This window comes from Pogona vitticeps, chromosome 5, assembly GCF_051106095.1.
Source record: "Pogona vitticeps strain Pit_001003342236 chromosome 5, PviZW2.1, whole genome shotgun sequence".
Classification (NCBI taxonomy): domain Eukaryota; kingdom Metazoa; phylum Chordata; class Lepidosauria; order Squamata; family Agamidae; genus Pogona; species Pogona vitticeps.
In genome coordinates this window covers 138,901,114-138,919,729 of record NC_135787.1, presented here as the reverse complement: position 1 = coordinate 138,919,729, position 18,616 = coordinate 138,901,114, and the positions used below count along the sequence as shown (strand labels likewise).

Below are 18,616 nucleotides of genomic sequence, written 5' to 3'. Positions count from 1 at the left end.
GCTCCTCCTAAAGCCTAACAACTAGAATGGGAAACCTCCAACTCGGAGGCCTAATCTCCTTGGAATCCTCTGATGTGTATTAGATCCTTTTGCTTGCTACCCCTTACGCCCCCTTTCATTCCACAATCAGATTTTGCTGGAAAGCCATGCTTATTTCCCACCTCGTTTCCATCCTTTCCTTCTATGTCAGGCTTCATGGCTGCTCGCTGCTCCCACTATTCTATTAAAACAACCAGTCTTGACGAAACTGAGATTAGCATTCAGTGAGTAAGTAAAGCTGTTGAAGACAGCAGTTGCCTCCTCTCACAGATATTATGTCACTTTATCTCAAAGGCATTATTACCTGCTTGAAAACCAATTCCACTTGGGAATCCCTGAACGACAGCTGTTGTGTTGGCTATATCTTCTACTAGAAGAGGATGTAAACAGGCATGTTGTGAACCAAAACCCGCACTACCTGTGCTGTAAGTCAGAAATAATGTAGTTCAACAAGACCGTAATGTTATTTTCAGAATTATTGGTATCGGATGGGAGTAACGACTGGCCACTTCACATAGTATTTATTGCTATGGATGCACTCTAGCCTGGTTAATGTCCAAGAATGCATCTACAGTGGGCAGAGCAGTTCAAACGCTCCAACACTAAAATCATCTTTTGGTGCAAAGAGTTCTTTGTTCCTTGATGATAATTATCTCCCACTGTTTCTAAATGATCAGCGCAAAGGGTTATATAACCCTAACTGCTAGTGAATAGTTTCTGCTTTCCACAATGGTGAAGAAGATTGTAACTGCTACTGGAACTCTGCTTTTCCCTGTCCAACGTTTGTTCAAACTGTGGACAAATAATGGGATTCACACAGTCCCATGTTCATAGGCATGGCTTCTGAACAGCCAGCTATTATCCAAGCCTGACCTGTCATGGCCTGCAGTGTAATTTTGCTAATCGGAGAGGATGTCTAGTGAATGAGCTTTTTTGGCACAGAATAAAGCAGTTTCATCATTTTTATTGTTCACAACAAAAATCTTCGAATCAAGCAAACGGAGAGTGCAGTTATAGCACTGTTACTAAAAATGTGATGTTATGTCATTAAATTCAGTGGGATCTCTGTCAAAATTAAACAAGGAATTGGGTCCATTGAGGAAGCTTTAAGGTCCAACGAGGTGGGCATTTGTCTGAGCTCCTGAATGATCATTAGACGGCCAGTGGAAGCAAGAAATCCAACTGGCCTAGCTTTGAGACTTTTCTCTTTCTTGCCCCTTCCTTTAGATTTTTTTTTCCCTTTGACTTTCTTCCACGGAGCCGGAAGAGTTGCAATTAAGAAACGGAGGAAAGCGCACGCTCTCCTGAAAAGCCTTGCCTGGGGAATCGACGTTTTCCCCCTTTTGAACTCAGCCCGGCCTCCTGCCAAGAAGAGCCGCTCACTTCAGCCGGCCCGGTCCCGGCGCCAGTCAAAACTTTTGGACCGCCGCCGCCGCCGCCGCCTCGGAGCTCGGGGCTCCCGGCGCAATTCCCGGCTCAGCGCCCCGGCCGGAAGGGGCTGCCGGCCGGGAAAAGGAATCCGAGGCGCTGAGTGGCGGCGGCGCGTCACGTGAGCGTCCCGGGCCGGTCTGGACTCTTCCCCCCCCCGCCCCGCCGGCAGCTCCTTGCCCGGGCAGCCCGTCGCCTGCGCCCGCCAGTCCCAGAAGCTGCCCGGCGTCATGTCCCACCAAACCGGCATCCAAGGTACCGCCCCGGGGGAGACCCGCGCGCCGCTCCAGGCCCGTTTCCTTTCCCTTTTCTCCCCCTTCGCTCTGGGTCGCCCGCGGGGGCCCCGGCGCTGCTTCCCTTTCATTCCGGCGCCCTCTTTGCCTGTCTTCCCTCCGGCGCCCTTCTGGCTCCCGCTGGAGAAGAGCCGGGGCCGAGGCGGAGGGGGGGGCAGGCTTCCGGCGGGGCGGGGCGGGGGGAGAGACGGGAAAAAGAAGTTAGCTTGAGGCTTTGGGACTTTGGCAGGGGTGGGGGTGGGGGGTGAGCCGAAACGTGATCCTCCCGTCCTGGGCGACCCCCCAGATGGGGAGGCTCGTCCTCTTTGCAGTTCGCATTATCAGAAGGGACGGTGCCTCTGAGCATGTGCAGAGTGCATTTCACTGTGGCGCCCCCGCCCCCCCAACCGATCTGGCTGCGCCTTCCAAAGAGGCGAGCCCCAGACTGAGAACTCCAGCACAGACTTTCCCGTCCGCCTTTCCTTAACTTCGGCACCGCAGCCCTTTTTCCCGCTTTGCTTCGCCCGTCGCGGGCGTCTGAAGTCCAAGCATTTCGGGACGCGATCCCGGCGGCCGAGCGTCGCTACCCTTGCCACTCCACCGAGGTGATGATGATGGTGGCGGCGTGGCGACGTGACCAGATGTCCTCCTCTGTCCCCTGAAGGCAGGGGCAGATGGACGGAGGGGGGGGGAAGAGGCTCTCGCTGGCGGGCCGGCCTCCTTCCGACCTGCTGCACCTGCCTGTCTGTGGACGTGTAGGCGCTGCGGTGCCAAGCGATGAGCGGGGCGCTCCCGAGGAAGGCCAACGCGGGCTCGCCCTGGACTCCTTATATGGGAAGTTCACGGGCTGATCCTCCTCCTCCTCCTCCTCTGCCTGTTTTTATTGGAGGGGGGGGGAGAAGGAAACTCCACGACGAGAATTTCCAGGCCGATCTCGCCCCAGGAATGACAGTCTTCTTGAAATCCCGGGATTCCTAAATGGGATCTCCAAGCCAGGAAACGAGGGAGATGTGCTTGGTAAAGTTGACATCAGAAGATGCCAAGTTGTGAGGCTACACAGACGAATTCGACAGTTGTTATTAACAACGATACAAAGTTGGAGATGGGGGGGGGCGGAAAGCTTCTTCAATTCTTGTTTCATTTACAAAATGTGCCTTTCTTGAATTAGGTTAGAAAGCCACAAGTTCGATCCCAGTACTCTCCCTCTTCTTCCCTGTCCTCTCCTCTTTTTCTTTCATCTTGGTCCTTCTCTTCGTCCTCCCTTGTACTCATTCATCTTGCACCCACGTTCATTTATTTCCCTCTCTGCTCCCTCTTCTTTTCTTCCCTCCCACCCAGCAAACTCTTCCTCTTCCTTACCAAGCAACAAGAACTTCTTTTTCTTTCTTAGAGCTGCCATATATTAGTTCTCCAAATCCAGGCAACCACGTCTGCATATTATGCACATAATTTATCTGTGCAAATCATGCATATATGAAAGGTTTGGCAAGCACACACTCGGGCACACATGTGCGCACGCACACACACACACACACACACACACACACACACACAAACTTCCACTCTGAATTATTATATAAAGAGGAAACAGAAGACTGGGTTTTCTGGGATTTTTGTGTGTGCAGACATGTGGGAATCTCACAACTGTTGGTATGCTGTGTGAGATATCCAGAATTACCCATCTGCAATTTTGCTCAGACTCATGTCTACACCCATCTGCACAATGAGAACAATCCTCCAGACCTGGACTGAGTTCAAAAGTTGCTTTAAGGATTATTGGGCCAGTAAAGGAAAACCTGGAGCTAAGAAAAATTACCATTTTGGACTGGTACTTCCCTAATTCCCAAGCCATCAGGGCCAATTCAGAAAAATAACTTTTCCCAGTTCTAGAGGAGGGATTCAAGCTTTTGAATGCTACTTATTAGTGATGGTTCTATGGAACAACAACAATGATCGATTCAAACAAATGACTCTTTGGAGAACCCTTCCTCTGAGAAACAAACAGAAATGGACCTTAAGATCTTTTTTTTAAAAGTCCTTTAATACTATAAGTTAGTCATGCCGACTCAGATGTAAGTACCATTGTGTTTAATGGCATTTACTCCTTATGTTGTGTCAGATGGACTGCAGCCAAAAAAGCAGAAAGAATTATAAAGGGAGGCTCTACTCTATTTTTTCCTCACCGTATGGACATTTTTAACTCCCTCACATGGTCCTAGCACAGCAAATATGTGATTAAAACAAAAGCCACTTGCCTGTAGAGATTATTGAACTGTTCTAGCATTTACAATTGAAGCCTGTCACTTTAACTCTTTAATAGCAATTACATTCAACATGGCTGCACACTGTGTGTGTATATATATACATGCAGTGCTGGTATGAATGGCTAAATACAGTGAGTGGCAGTAGGAGGGTTTTGTTGTAAAAAAAAAACCTCAGGCAGAATAGGGATTGTGGAGTTTTTCTCATTATACAAAAGCTAATTATATCAGGTGTATCTGTACTACACACCTGTATCAGTTTCATGCCCCTTTAATTGTCCTGGCTTGCTCCACTCTGAAGGTCCTTAGGTTTGTTGTTTGGTGAGGGACTTGGAATTCTATCCCGGAGTGTTCTCATCAACTCCTCTGAACTACAATTACCCTGATCTCCACTGCAAAATTACACTGAGTCATTAATACCTCTGTTCTCAGAGTAAGGTGGAACAGTCTAAGTTACAAATCCCAGAATTCCTTGTGATGGAACCATGGCATTTAAAGATATATGAGCAGATATGACAGTAGTATTGAGAAACTTTTACCTTCTTTTTAAAATGAAAATAGTCCAGGCCATTTAAATAGCCATCAGATAGCATGGCCAGAATCCAAGTACAGTCATGGCCAAAAATATTTTCACCCTTGCAATTAAATGCAACCCTTTTCTCAGAAAAATGTTGTAGTTGCAAATGTTTTGGTACTCACATGCTCATTTCTTTGGTTTGCGTTAGAACAACACACACACACACACAAACAAACAAAACAGAGAAGAAATGTCAAATCTGATTCAATCCCACACAGAAACCCAAAAATGCACTGGCCAAAATTATTGGCACCCTGTTTAAATTGTTAAAAAGAATTGCTTTTCAAGCATGTGAGACTCCTTTAATTTGTATTTAGACACACTTCTCATTCTTTTGCCCCAGACCAGTTCTTCCTAAACCTGGATCCCCATATGTTCTTGGGACTACAGTTTTCAGAAATCCTGACCAGCACAGCTAATGGACATACTTGAAGCCAGAAGGAAGGTCTACCAGGCTGATGAGTTACCTAGAAGAGGTGACTGGGGTGCTCTAAAATAACAGGCTGGCTGTACCCACCTTCCCCCACATCAGTGAATATTTGGACTAAAGCTAACAGACCCTTACTCATGTGGGGAACTCTTATTCTGGAAGAGACTAGTCTACTGATGACGGGCTCAACCGATGGCACTGCAGGGTCTAGCAATTTTTAATTAAGTAAACTCAATCCGTTCCTTTAAAAACAATATAACCTTGCTGTTCATGCCCTCAAAGTCCCCTGAGAATGCAAGCTACATTTCAAGTGTTTAGATGTAATGGTCTTGGAGCAATGGTGGAGGACACACAAGTTTTGTTATTATGGGTACATTAAACTTTTGGATGCCAGTCAGAAGAAAACATTGTAAAGATGTCCACTATGTCACTGTCTCCCAGGGTTGTGTCTGGCCAGGGACAGCTGAGCAATGCAGTGGTTCTATTATAGCTCAGTGGCTGAGAATTATTATTGTTGTTATTACCATCACAGTCATACTGTTTAACAACCCTGCAGTACATTGTATATCCTTTGAAAGCCTTTTAGTGGCCTATTGGTAGCAGGATTAGGATTAGGCATGGTTTTTAATCAGCTGTCTGTAGAAGGAGGGCTTATCCCTTTTCTCATTGTTTCCCCCTAAAATATTCAAAAGGAAAGGAACTCACCCTGATTCCATGCCTGTGGTACTTTATAAACCTGGCACCATTCAGACCTTGCCTAAGGAGATAAAAGATCATTTTGCATTGGCTGTGGCTCACTAGTGTTCATACGGCTCTTTTTCTATGTTAGTTCTTGTAGGGAAACTGCTTTCTAGTTGTTGCTGCCACGCATGACTCATCCATTGATTTTCAAAGCTAGGTAATCTAAGACACACAGGGACAGCCCTAGGCAATTTTAGACAATGGATTTATTTGCGTTATCATTTGTTTAATATTTAGAGAATAAGCTTCCATGAACACAGTGGGACTTACTTCTGCTTAAGCATATATAGGATTGCGTTGTGTGGTTTCATACTTTTTGCATGTCTGTTGTTCACATTCTTTTGAAGTAGACTCTTGTACATCCAGAGCAGCTTTCTCCAAGCAGCATGGCCATTGTTGTCCAATATATCTGGAGGGCATCAGTTGTGGGAAAGCTGGAGCAGGGGGTGTTATAAACAAAGAGAAGCAATATATTTTATTGTTTGAACCAGTGGTTCCCAGCCTTGGGTAACCCAAGTGTTCTTGGACTGAAATTCCCAGAAGCCTTCATCACCAGTTGCATAATATCATGTAATAATTTTGGTCTACCGAACTGGCTCCCACCCAGGTTTAAAAGATATCTTGTGTTTTTAACTGCACATTAAATAAAGTTTTGTTCATGTTAATTGTTTCTTTTAAAACTCAACTGAAGTGCCTAAAATCCTTTTCCTTTTTCTGTCTTTTTCAGCAAGTGGAGAAGTCAAAGAAACCTTTGCTAGAGCTAGAAATGGAAAATACAGGTTTTTAAAAATAGTGATTGAAAATGGTACGTGGTGTTTTCTTTCTCTTTTGTCTTTTTTCAGTGGAAAAGTAAAGGATGAACAAATTAACAGTTCTTGAGATCCTGAAACCAAGGCTACCCGTTCTCTTCAGGCAAGCTTTCGCTTGGTGAATGGCTGCCTGAGTGGGATTTTTAAATGGATTGTTATGCATTCCTGCTTTGACTGTTTTTAGTGTTGCTTTTGTTTACCATTTCTCAGAGTGGTATTTGTTTGCTCCTTTTTAATGTTTATATCCTTCTTGCTACTAGCTTTGAAATGGGCTTCTAATTGTGTAAGCCGCCTTTGTGGCTTTCAGTGTTGCCTTTCAATGATGTAAGGCATCTTAGGTCCTTTTTAAGGAGAAAGGGGGGTTGAAAAAAGTAAGTAAATTAAAATAAATAGGAATTTCTTGTATTTTAGCTACTTCAATATTGCATAGTTGTACAAAATCATACAGTAAACAACAGCATATTAGTATGTACATCTACTCAGTCATAAGCCTCAACGTGACTCATTGCTCCCATGTAATCTTTTATCCACTTAGCTAGCAGTAAGTCCCATGGAACTGATGTGGGTTACTGCTGAGTAGATATATATAGAATTGTACTACAAGACTAGGTTTTGTCTTGCTCGGAGGATATAACTTTCAGACTGAAGAAGAATGAGGGGCGTCACCAGCCTGGTCCAAGGGTAGACCTTTACTTCTGTTGCCTCTTGTCTGTTTTGTCAATCGCTTGTTACAGATACAAAATGGCCATTCGTTTTTTTAATGTTAAACTGATTTTACTGCTACATGAGATCAAAGTCTTTACTGATACACAAATGATGGTCTCAAGAAAATGAGAACAGGGTGCCCTCCATGTTTCCCTGTGTCTGCCAAAAGAACCCTGGTAAGAGGAGCAGCAACAGTGCCCTGGACCATGTCTCCTAACTGCCCCATCAGGAGTAACACCAGCTCCTCTCCTTCTGAGTGCCACCCATTTCCTTCTTAAAGTGTCACTGTTACTCTGGCTTGGCCAGAAACCTGTGAAAGACATTCTGAGTTGCACTTTGTGGTGCAGGACAGTCTGCCAATTCCCCGAACTGTAGGCAAACTGCAGTTGCTGTCAGATTTTGCCAGCAACTTCAGTGTGTTGTGTGTGTGTGTGTGTGTGTGTGTGTGTGTGTGTGTGTGTGTGTGTGTGTGTGTGTGTGTATGTGTATGTGTATGTGTATGTGTATGTGGATGGACTCCAATGGATGCCAGCGTAACCCTCTAGCCCAGTGGTTCCCACCGTGGGTAACCCAGGTGTTCTTGAATTGTAAACCCCCAGCCAGAAGGTTTCTGGGAATTGCAGCCCAAGAACACCAGGGTTGGGAACCGCTGCTCTAGCCCCAAATAGCTGCCTCCCCCTAATTTGCAAATGCAAATAATGGAATATATTCTAATGAGATAAATACCTGGCTTAGCAGTCTTTTGTCTGTCAGCTGGGGACACATGGCCTACTGATTTAGGTTTAGTGGACATTTAAGATACCATAAACATTATTATTTATTAGCATTTCTAAAATGTGCCATCACTTTTCAGCCCTTGCCAACTCATTCATTAAACCAAAACCTTGTAGGCTCCATTTTATTTCATTCTGGCTGTGAACATAAAACTCATTTGTTTGTAAATCAAAGTTGTAATTGTAGCTCAGAAAATACAGCCTGCTGCTGCGTTTGTGTTTTGTTCCAAAGTTGACAAAGGGTGAATTATAAATGTTTGTTCACCACCCGTCCCATCGATCACATTAAATTGCTTCTTTCTTTTCATATTTGTATAACTATAAAACAAGTGGGGGGGTAATTGACAAATATTCATAAATAAACCCTAAAACACAGCTATAAATATCACTGAAAATAAATGAATCAGGCCATCTGCCTGCTATTATGGAATTAATAAGCTCTAGCTATTATATGTAAGCAATTTATGGCTCTTCCTCCTTTTTCTACTGTGGATGAAGCTAGTCAAGCTTTCACCACAGGTAGAACTATCACATACAGTACTTAGTAGTCTTTGAGCAGTTATTTAATGACATGCAATTGCGTTTGTTTGTTTGTTTGTTTGTTTATTGCTTTTGACAGTTATGTTGCCATTACTACCTTCTATATTTCTACAGAACAGCTTATTGTGGGATGTTCTAAAAAACCTCATGGATCTTGGGAAGAAGACTACGATGCCTTTGTTCTCCCACTCCTTGAAGACAAACAACCATGCTATATCCTGTACAGACTTGATTCTCAGAATGCCCAAGGATATGAATGGATCTTTATTGCATGGTCCCCAGACCATTCTCCCGTAAGTAATAGGATGGAACTCCTAATGACTGCAATAACATGGAAATTGGATTCCCACCCCTTTTTTTAAAAAAATTGGGCTTTAAAATTATTTTTACATGGTAAATTACACTTCCAAGGCTTCAGAGGCGATTCTGGGGCTAATTGTTCTCAGATGTCTGAAAAGCACTGAGGGAGGTGGAAGAGCCTCACCCTGCAACCTCTGTCTTAAAGCATACTGCGTTTAGAAGACAAAGTGCTGAACTCTTGCATTCCAGTTTCAACTGGAATGCAAGATTCCGGATTCCAAGGTATCTTTCACTGAATGAAACAGACTTGTTAAAAAAATTGTGAACTGAGATTAAGGAAGATCCAGCAAATTCACTGCCGTGCCTGCACAAAAGCCTAGGCCTGGCTGTAGCTCCAATTCTGATCCCAGGCCCTGTTTTTTAGAAAATGTGGTTAAAATAAATATTGTATTTTTGAATATTTTTTTTCCATCTCTCTCTCATCAGAAATGTAGACACTGTGATTTTTAGCTCTGTGGGGAACTAACTGTTATACACAGTGGTGCTTCGCTTAGTGATTGCTTCGTTTAACAAAGAATTCACTTAACGATGTGTTTCTTGGAGGAATTTTCCGCATCGTTTAACGATGTTCTCTATGGGGGATTTTCCCTTAACGATGTCCGTTTTTGCTCATTTTTAAGTGTCTTAAAATGTTTGAAACCTGTTTTAAATGCTTGGAATCATTAGTGCACCTTGTGAAACCTATGCAAACTTAATTTGGCTTTCTTCTGAGTCTTCGTTAATTTTTGGTGATTTTTTGTTTTCCCCATTGAAATCCATTGAACGGACAGGCACCACTGTATAACTTCCATTTTATTTGGTATGAAAAATGCATACATACACACAAACCTGTCTCTTTTATAACTTAACCAGGTTCGTCAAAAAATGTTGTATGCAGCTACCCGGGCAACGTTGAAGAAAGAATTTGGAGGTGGGCACATAAAAGATGAAGTATTTGGAACAAACAAGGTGTGTATCCTGGAAAGAGTAATTTGTTAGAGTTTGTAAGTATGGGGGGGGGGGGAGAGGGAAGCTGTCCCATTTCCCTGTGTAATGAAAAAAAATTTATCACTTATGAAACTACAATTTTGGGCGGGTCGCAAGTATCTCAGCGGGAAAGCTTCAGAGGTAAAATTGGAAACTAACCACACATGCAATCTGCTTTGGGGTTTTCAGGAAGATGTCTCCTTGATTGGTTACCGAAGACACCTGGTGACTCAGTCCTCACCTGCCCCTCTGACAGCAGCAGAGGAGGAACTTCGACAGATCAAAATTAGTGAGGTATTTCACCCTGGCTTGGGAGTTAGCAGTGCTTTGCTAGAGGTTTTGAAGCAGAAGCTGGATAGCCGCCTGTCAGGAATGATATAGCAACACATTTCCTGGGTGCAAAGGGGCTGGACTAGATGGCCTTTGAGGTCCCTTCCACCTCTACAACTTATGAAGTGTTGACCAAAAGTCATAAGCCAAATGTCGGTCAGAGTGGATTAGGCATCTGGCTGCAGAGTTCAAGTCCTCAATACCCACCTTGACAGAGGCTGGACTCAATATCCATAGGGCCCTTTCGAGCTCTGCAGTTCTATGATGATAACATTTTCTAGGGGATCAAATGAGTATAGGAAGCTGCCATGCTATTCGTCATCTTAGTCTACGGTTGTCAACTCTGACCGACAGCCCCTCTCCAGGGTTTCAAGCAGGACGCCTTCTTAGCTCTAACTGGAGATCCCCGATATTCCCTGGTGGGCGGCCCTCTATTCATTAAGAGGCCTTACTGGCCTGATCTGCTTTCATTAAGTTCAAAGGGAATTCCAAAGCAATATGTTATGCACAAGCACTGAATTTACAGGCAACAAATTGCATTACAATATATTACATGCATTTGTGTAGTTGTGCCTAAAACCTGAAACAAGGGTCCTACGGCAGATTTAAAGCAGTCCTCTTTGAATAGTTGAACATTGGCCAGAATCCTATTAGTCAGCATCCACTGGCATAACTTAATCAGCATAAATCTCAGCGCTCAAGATAGTAATATGGCCTGCCCATTCATTTTTCTACAACCACTATCTTTAGGTTGAAGCAGGGCCTTTCTTTTCAGTTGTGTTCCAGTTTTGTGTGCAACCTCTTTTTAGGAGCACTTTATTTTTTAATGGAGAAAATTCTCATAAGCTTCTTGTTAAGAAAGGATGTAATAGCTGAATGAGTATATAAAATCTGAAATTGAATGATTCTGCCGTTTCTGTTCTTTTTCGCTTCTGCACATCCCATATGATCCCACTCTTGAACAGAGCACACAAAATATGCTTCTTTCTAAGTTGTTTGTCTTTTCAGGTACAAACTGAAGTAAGTGTTGATACTAAGCACCAGACTTTACAAGGAGTAGCATTCCCTATCTCTAAAGAAGCCCTCCAGGCTTTGGAAAAACTGAAAAATAAACAGCTAAACTATGTGCAACTGGTAAATACTGTATATGCTCTCTCTCTTTGAATGTAATCCTGATGATTTGCTGTTTTTGGTGTTAATATTTTGTGTTAATGATGTAAGCCATCATCAATGACGGGGTAAAAATATTTTAAATAAATAAATGAAAATGCTACCGATGGAAGGTTCTTTAATCCACTGGAGGATTCCAAGAGCAGAATTGAGAGGGTGGCCATTTTTGCGCTTCTTGCCAGTAGTCACCACACACACCATCTGCTCCAAAGGGTTCAGAGCAGTGTGGGAGGTGGTATGAGGGGCTCTTGGAAAGTGAGGGTGAATCATCAACATGAATAAAGGAGCCGTAACCTTGGATCCAACCCTTTGTTACTTGTTTCAGTGATGAATTAGACCACATACAGATACCCGTTTTGCTAAGTCAGTTGAATGAAATTATACCATATGCATACTCTGTGTCAAGCAAAGTTTATATGTGTTTATAGCAAATTGACATGAAAAACGAAACAATCATCCTGGCTAGTACACTTCTGACTGAGGTGAAGGACTTGCCCAAACGAATTCCGAAGGACTCTGCACGGTACCATTTTTTCCTCTACAGACATTCCCATGAAGGAGACTACTTGGAATCTGTAGGTACGCAAGTATTTTGCGGTACAGGTTTGGATAGACAGCTGGGATGAGTAGAAATGGCTCACCTGGGGGTGACCTTATGATGAATTCAGATCGCTACAACATTTATTTAGTTTTTCCATCTTCTTTAAAAAAAACATCAGCTAAAGAATGGGATGGGTTCCAAGCCCCTCCCCCCAGATGGATTCCAAAAAGCCTGGGTAAAGAAATGCTATATATGGCATAATCTCTTGCTCCCTCTAGTGCAGACCTGGGCAAAGTGTGGCCCAAGGGCCACATACGGCGAGCGAGCCGCTCCTGTCCGGCCCACCAGTCGTCGCTCCAGTCTGGTGTTCAAGCATGTGTTCAAGCCCAAGACAGACTGGATTTCTCTCACTGAACAAGTTGAACATCCAAATCATTTATAGCTTTTTGTCTAAAGTTGATCAGTTGTTTATCTTTTATTTTTAAGTAAAGTTGGTGTGGCCCCCGAACACAGTTCAGATTTTTCATGTGGCCCCCTATAGAAATTAATTGCCCACCCCTGCTCTAGTGGCCAGTTCTGGCAATACACCTTAGAAATGCATATTTCTGGGGGTGTTATTTAACGTTTCCAGGCAGCAGACTGTGGGTACTGATCCCATAGATACAGCAGTCCTATTGTAGAATTCGTTTAGGCTTTACAATAAAAACTATATTGATAAGGATGCAGAATATGGTCTTAACTCCTGAAACCATTCCACAGTTTTTATCTACTCGATGCCTGGCTATATGTGCAGTATACGAGAGCGAATGCTATACTCCAGCTGCAAGAGTCCCCTCCTAGAAATCGTGGAGAGACAGCTGTGGATTCCAGTTATCCGAAAGGTAAGGATGCAGATTCTCTTCCCCTGTTTCCAAGGTGACAGCCCTCATTTAGATCACACATGAAAACATTAGTTCTTTGGGCTACAATTGCCAGCATCCTCAGCCAGCATTGGAGTTATAATCCAAAAAAGGCAACTTTTCCAATGTTGTGACATTTTACCTGAGATATGGGAATTCTTGATGCCATTCTCAGGCCTCATGAGGCTGGATCTAAAGAATTGTGAAGAACGTGACATTACTACATCCTTTGTACATGTGCGCAGGGAATAGTGAAAGTGTAACATCCTTGCAGGAATAGCATATCTTTTGATTTTGTTCCACTTCTTTGGTGCAACGTTTTAGTGTGACAGCAACTTCCTGTGGGTAGAGGGCTGCATCAGACACGCACACTCCAAACCCACTGGGCACTGCCTCCTGCTTCCGTCCTGCCCAACCTCTATTTTCTTATTTTAATACAGAATCATACTTTGGGGGAGTGGGATTCTGCTGTCAAACAAGGCATATGCTCCCTGTGCATCATGTTCTCGAACCAAATTGTGCTTTTTTGTGGCCTCACCACCACCAAAATGTAATGACACTGGCAAAGCTGAAAGTGGCAACGGCCACAAGAAGGGTGACCACTGCCTATTTGCCCTTCAGCTCTAGTGTAAGTTGGGTAAGCAGTCATCCAGATGGTAAAGGACACTAGATCAAACCAATTTCCAAGTATATCCTCCAGCTGCAATGCAACTTAATTTCCTATTGGGAGCTAGAACCTGGGTTTTCCACATCTCAATTCAGAACTTTGACTGCTATACAACACTGCCTCTTGGCCGATGGTGCCCACACTACCAAGTGTTCTCCACAGTGACATTTTTCTGACCCTCATCACTGATAGTCTTCCATTGCCAGATAACTTGTTTTTTGTTCCAGTCATCTTGATGCATTTTTAAACTAGTCAGCAATCTGAGTTTTACTTGTCCATTGGGGTGCCTGTTGTTTTAATGTAGCACCGCTTGTTTGTATATGTTTGTACAGTGGTGCCTCGCTTGACGAGGATAATTCATTCCGTTCAAATCGCTGTTAAGCGAAATCCTTGTCAAGCAAAATTTAAAAACCCATTGACGGTTCAATGCATTCCAATGGGCGAAATACCTGCTTGTTTTGTGAAGATCCTCCATAGGGCGGCCATTTTCTGGTGCCTATAAAGTGAGGAATCCGTCCTAAAGCACAGCGGGGAGCCATTTTGCACAGCGGGTGGCTATTTTAGAGCCGCTGATCAGCTGTTTTAAAATCGTCATCTAGCAAAAAATCGGTTCCCAAAGCAGGGAACTGATCATCGTTAAGTGAATTTTCCCCATAGGAAAACTTCATCGTAAAGCGGTTTTGTGTAACGAGGTAATCGTTAAGTGAGGCACTACTGTATTGTGCTTCTTTCTGTGTGCTTTCAACCTGTGCATAAGAATGCAGCTGGATCAATTTCACTATAGAAGTTAGTAAATTTACAGTACAATCCTATTCAAAATCACATGTAGGATTGTTTGTAAACAAAGGCCAGAAAGGCTGATATTAAAATATAAGCAAGGTAAAACAAAGCTAATTTGAAGAGAGAATTCTGCATATTTATTTAATTTATATAGCACGGTGCTTTACAAATACTGTATATAAAAGATGCAATGGATATTTCTTGTTAACAAAAGATTTAAGTGGAAGGGTGAAATGGGCAGTAGGGCAACACTTTTATTTCAAAATCACTCAGACCTCTCCTTTTAATGCTTCATCTCAGATTGAAATAGATGACGGAGAGGAGCTCACCGCTGACTTCCTATATGAAGAAATTCATCCTAAGCAACATGCTCACAAACAGACTTTCGCAAAGCCCAAAGGACCTGCTGGGAAGAGAGGAATCCGAAGGCTGATCAGAGGTCCAGCTGAAACCGAAACCCCTACTGACTAAAGGCAGCAAGTGCACTGGGAAGAAGAGCATTGTGGTGGGAACAGGGAATCAAGAGAAATCCCACCCAAGCCTTTAATGAATGCATTCCACACTTGTGTTTTCTAAGAGAAAGTGAATTTCCAGTCATGTGACTTTCTGCTGCACTTCTCTGGCTATGCCACTATATAGATCTTACAATGTCCACAGCCTGTGGTTGTAATGCATTGTTTCAGAATTAAAACTGTAAGCTTGCAGAATGTTACCCTGTTTCCCTGAAAATAAGACCTAACCTGAAAATAAGCCCTAGTATAATTTTTCAGGATGCTCGTAATATAAGCCCTACCCCAGAAATACGCCCTAGTTAAGTGAACCCCCGCCCTCCACCATTGTGCAGCAACCAGATGATGATGACATGAGTGTAAAATAAAACATCCCCTGAAAGGAAGCCCTAATGCATTTTTGGAGCAAAAAATTAATATAAGACCCTATCCTATTTTCGGGGAAACATGGTAGTGCTAATCAGCGTCTATTAATGGACCCATTAGCCTGTCATTTCTGTAGAATACATATCTGTGCCCCGGATAGCTGAAGTCAGTATGATGATAACAAGGGAGACAGAATTAGGTTTCTGAATGTTTTAAATCAACTCCATTGTATATTTTTCTTGGAGAGCTACTTCCCTGAGATAAAAATAGACAAAAGTGAGCCTGCGCCTCTTCAGTGAATTTTCCCCTCCCTCTAAACTGCAACACTTAATTGTATTGCTGCTTCGTATCATGATTCTAATAGTTTAAGTGGGCACAAATTCATTTGGTCTATTGTTCTAAGTGATCAGGCTGCGTAGCACTGAAATCTAGTTTACTTGCTGCTGGAGAACGACATTAGATTTTGCTATAGCCTTCTGCTAATGCATTTCTTACTTTGACTTTAAAGAGCAACATTTTTAATTTTCTTTTCCCAGAAATTACATGTTAACAAAAGGTTAAGAGCTGTATTGTAAAGAAAAATGTACTTGTTGGAATTATTCTGTAAAAGATGCAATAGGTTGTGAAAGTTGAGTATGAGTTTTCATATCCCAACATTCTGATTTAATTACACAACCAGAGTCACTGTGATGTTACTGATTCTCCTCACTGACACTGTTCAGAAATCAGCAGTTTGTAAGTGTGTCCCAATGCATTTCTAGTATCTGGGGGAAAAATAAAGATGTTTTCAAAGCAACCGTTTTAAAATGTCTAAAATTGTAAAACAGCCAGAGGCCACTTTGTAAATATATTTAATTACTATAAACTCTTCATATAGGTTTAATGCAGTTGGCAAATTATGCAGTAACCATTTGCTTCTGCTAAATAAAAGTTGTGGTTCATGTGAAATACTGCTTCCCCAAAATGTAAACCCTTCATAAAAACACTGTCACAGCTTTCATTAAATTAACCAATTTAGATTAGGACGCCAGATATCTTAAGCATCTGCGAACCTCTGCTGCTGCTGGAACAACAACGTCCCCTATCATATATAAAGCACTGCATAGCAACAAAATATAGCTTGTACCATTTCCCTTAGTATGTCAGCTATTAGCAAGGGATATCTAAAAGAAATCTGCTTAAACCTTTAAAATGCTTTGCAAATAACTGCTGATTGTAACATGATAGAGCAGGTCTCTGTAATTCCAGCATTAACACTGCAGCAACACAGCATCATTTTTGTGACAACACCTATTTCTATGATAACTGTCACTATGGCACTGTCATATGGCACTAAAAGAGGACTGAAATTAGCAGTAAAATGTCTGATTTCCCTTTAGGCTCATCTTTTTCCATCTGTAAATAGTTTGACAGGTTCCTTGCACTGTTTGATACCACACTGCTCTCCAGCACCAATAATTACCTTATGGCAGTAATGTGGGTTTTTCTTGTTGTTCAGGCTTGTTTACACCAAAGTATTTATATTTGTTTATTAAAGACTTCTAACTCACCCTATATCAATCAGCATTATGCAGAAGAGAAGAATTTTTACCTTCTATGTTGGTAATCCTCAAACTGGATGAAATCATGGGGCGTAGCCATTACGTATCCAAAATGGAGAAATATTCGTAAGCACATAAAAAAATTTCATTTACAATGAAATCTTGTACAGTGGACCCTCGACTTACAGACGGCTCGACTTACAGACTTTTCGAGTTACAGACTTCTCTGGCTGCAAAATTTAGATTCGACTTGCAGCCAGAGAATCGACTTACAGACCAGAAAAAAACCAAAATGGAATAAAAATAGAATAAAAACCACTGGTTATGGGATTAATTGGTTTTCAGTGCATTGTAGGTCAATGGAGATTCGACTTACAGACTTTTCGACTTGCAGCCACCATTCCAATACAGATTAATTCCTTAAGTAGAGGGTCCACTGTACGTGTCTGCTGTGAGGTAATTTTCACTGAGTTCAGCAAGAATTATTCCCAGATAAATGTATATAGGATTGTAGTCTGAGAGATCTTATGATAAAATAAATAAAAACTGAAATGTACCTTTTATTCCATTTTTTAAAACATACACCAATCAACAGTCTTTCATTACAAGATTCTGCAAATATCTGTATTCAATTTAATCATTACAAACAATTGTCTCTTTACTGTTGGAACTACTGAGTAGCTGAAATCGTTGCTTAATGTAGTAAGTCACAACCACTGAATTAGTGGAGATTTGGTGAGTCAGCTCTTCTCATTCAACAGTTGTACTCTAGTTATGACTTATTACACCAAGCAACAGAATTTCAGATAAAGTGACACCCAATGAGGACCACAAATGTCCCTTAATTATTTGCCAACCTTCTCTCAGTATTAGCTCCCTAAAAGTCTTCATACACGAATAATTGTTATAGCATACATCAAAACAGCCTAAAGTTCCAGTGACAGTAGGGGCAAGGGCTATTTGAAATATACAGTGGTGCCTCGCATTACAACGTTAATTCGTTCCAGCGAAATCGTTGTAGAACGAAAACTTCATGCGAAAATAAAAAGCCCATTGAAACGCATTGAAACCCCTTCAATATGTTCCAATGGGCTGGAAACTCACTGTCCAGCGAAGATCCTCCATAGGGCGCCCATTTTCAGTGGCTGTCTTGCAAGTAATCCGTCCCAGAAAACAGCGGGGAGCCATTTTATTTACCCGGCAGCCATTTTGAAACCGCTGAGCAGCTGTCCGAAAATCGTCGTTTTGCAAAGATTCGGTTCCCGAAGCAGAGAACTGATCATCGCAAAGCGAAAAACCCCTATTTAGACCATCGTTTTGTGATCGCAATTGCGATCGCAAAAAGATCGTCGTAATGCGGTTTCATCATAATGTGGGGCAATCGTAAAGCAAGGCACCACTGTAGTTGTAATTCACATCATATGAGAGCAGCCACGTACCACAGTGATGGAAAGTAACTTTTTTGACACTCGCAGAATCCTCCAAGTAGCCATCACTAAAGAGAGGTAGGGACAGGGGTTTAATTAATTTGCTAAGAGCTGAAGAGAGGAAGCGAGTGAGAGAAACTTCAGAATGAGAGCTGACATTGCCAGAGAGCTGGTGGAGGTAAAGGACATGAGCCTCTCTCAGTGACCGTCACTTTATCAATTTCCCCCCTTCAGCCACAGCATTCCAGTTTGCGATGAGAACTGGAATAGGCCTTTTCTTTAGAAAAGACCAGCACCATTAATTAATGCAGGAATAACCGGGCCATCATGAAGACTTGCAGAAAAGACTGCTCCACAGGTAGCTGGCTAACAGATTTGGGATCTGTCCTCTTCTGCTGTCCTCAAGGCTACTGCCAAGGCATCAGCAAAACAAGCTTGACCTACCTTTTGTTAGCTAGCAATAGAAAATTAAGTATATAAGAAAG

At 42.5% G+C, this 18,616-nt stretch overlaps 1 protein-coding gene across 1 annotated transcript; it reads left to right on the top strand.

Annotated features, from left to right (window-relative positions):
- The first annotated feature begins 1,566 nt into the window (after positions 1-1,566).
- TWF1 (twinfilin actin binding protein 1) lies at positions 1,567-15,959 on the top strand. Its single transcript, XM_073000447.2, has 9 exons — positions 1,567-1,722; positions 6,476-6,553; positions 8,690-8,868; positions 9,788-9,883; positions 10,091-10,195; positions 11,240-11,365; positions 11,830-11,980; positions 12,702-12,823; positions 14,589-15,959. Exons 1-9 carry the CDS (start codon positions 1,698-1,700, stop codon positions 14,757-14,759), a joined length of 1,053 nt encoding a protein of 350 aa, XP_072856548.2. The 5' UTR covers positions 1,567-1,697; the 3' UTR covers positions 14,760-15,959.
- Positions 15,960-18,616: the final 2,657 nt, after the last annotated feature.

Bases quoted from the DNA above. Each gene is read 5' to 3' on its own strand.
- TWF1 (XM_073000447.2), top strand. From the start codon at position 1,698: ATGTCCCACCAAACCGGCATCCAAG. The intron at 9,884-10,090 runs GTGTGTATCCTG...TGGGGTTTTCAG, and splicing joins AAGTATTTGGAACAAACAAG to GAAGATGTCTCCTTGATTGG. The intron at 10,196-11,239 runs GTATTTCACCCT...TTGTCTTTTCAG, and splicing joins GACAGATCAAAATTAGTGAG to GTACAAACTGAAGTAAGTGT.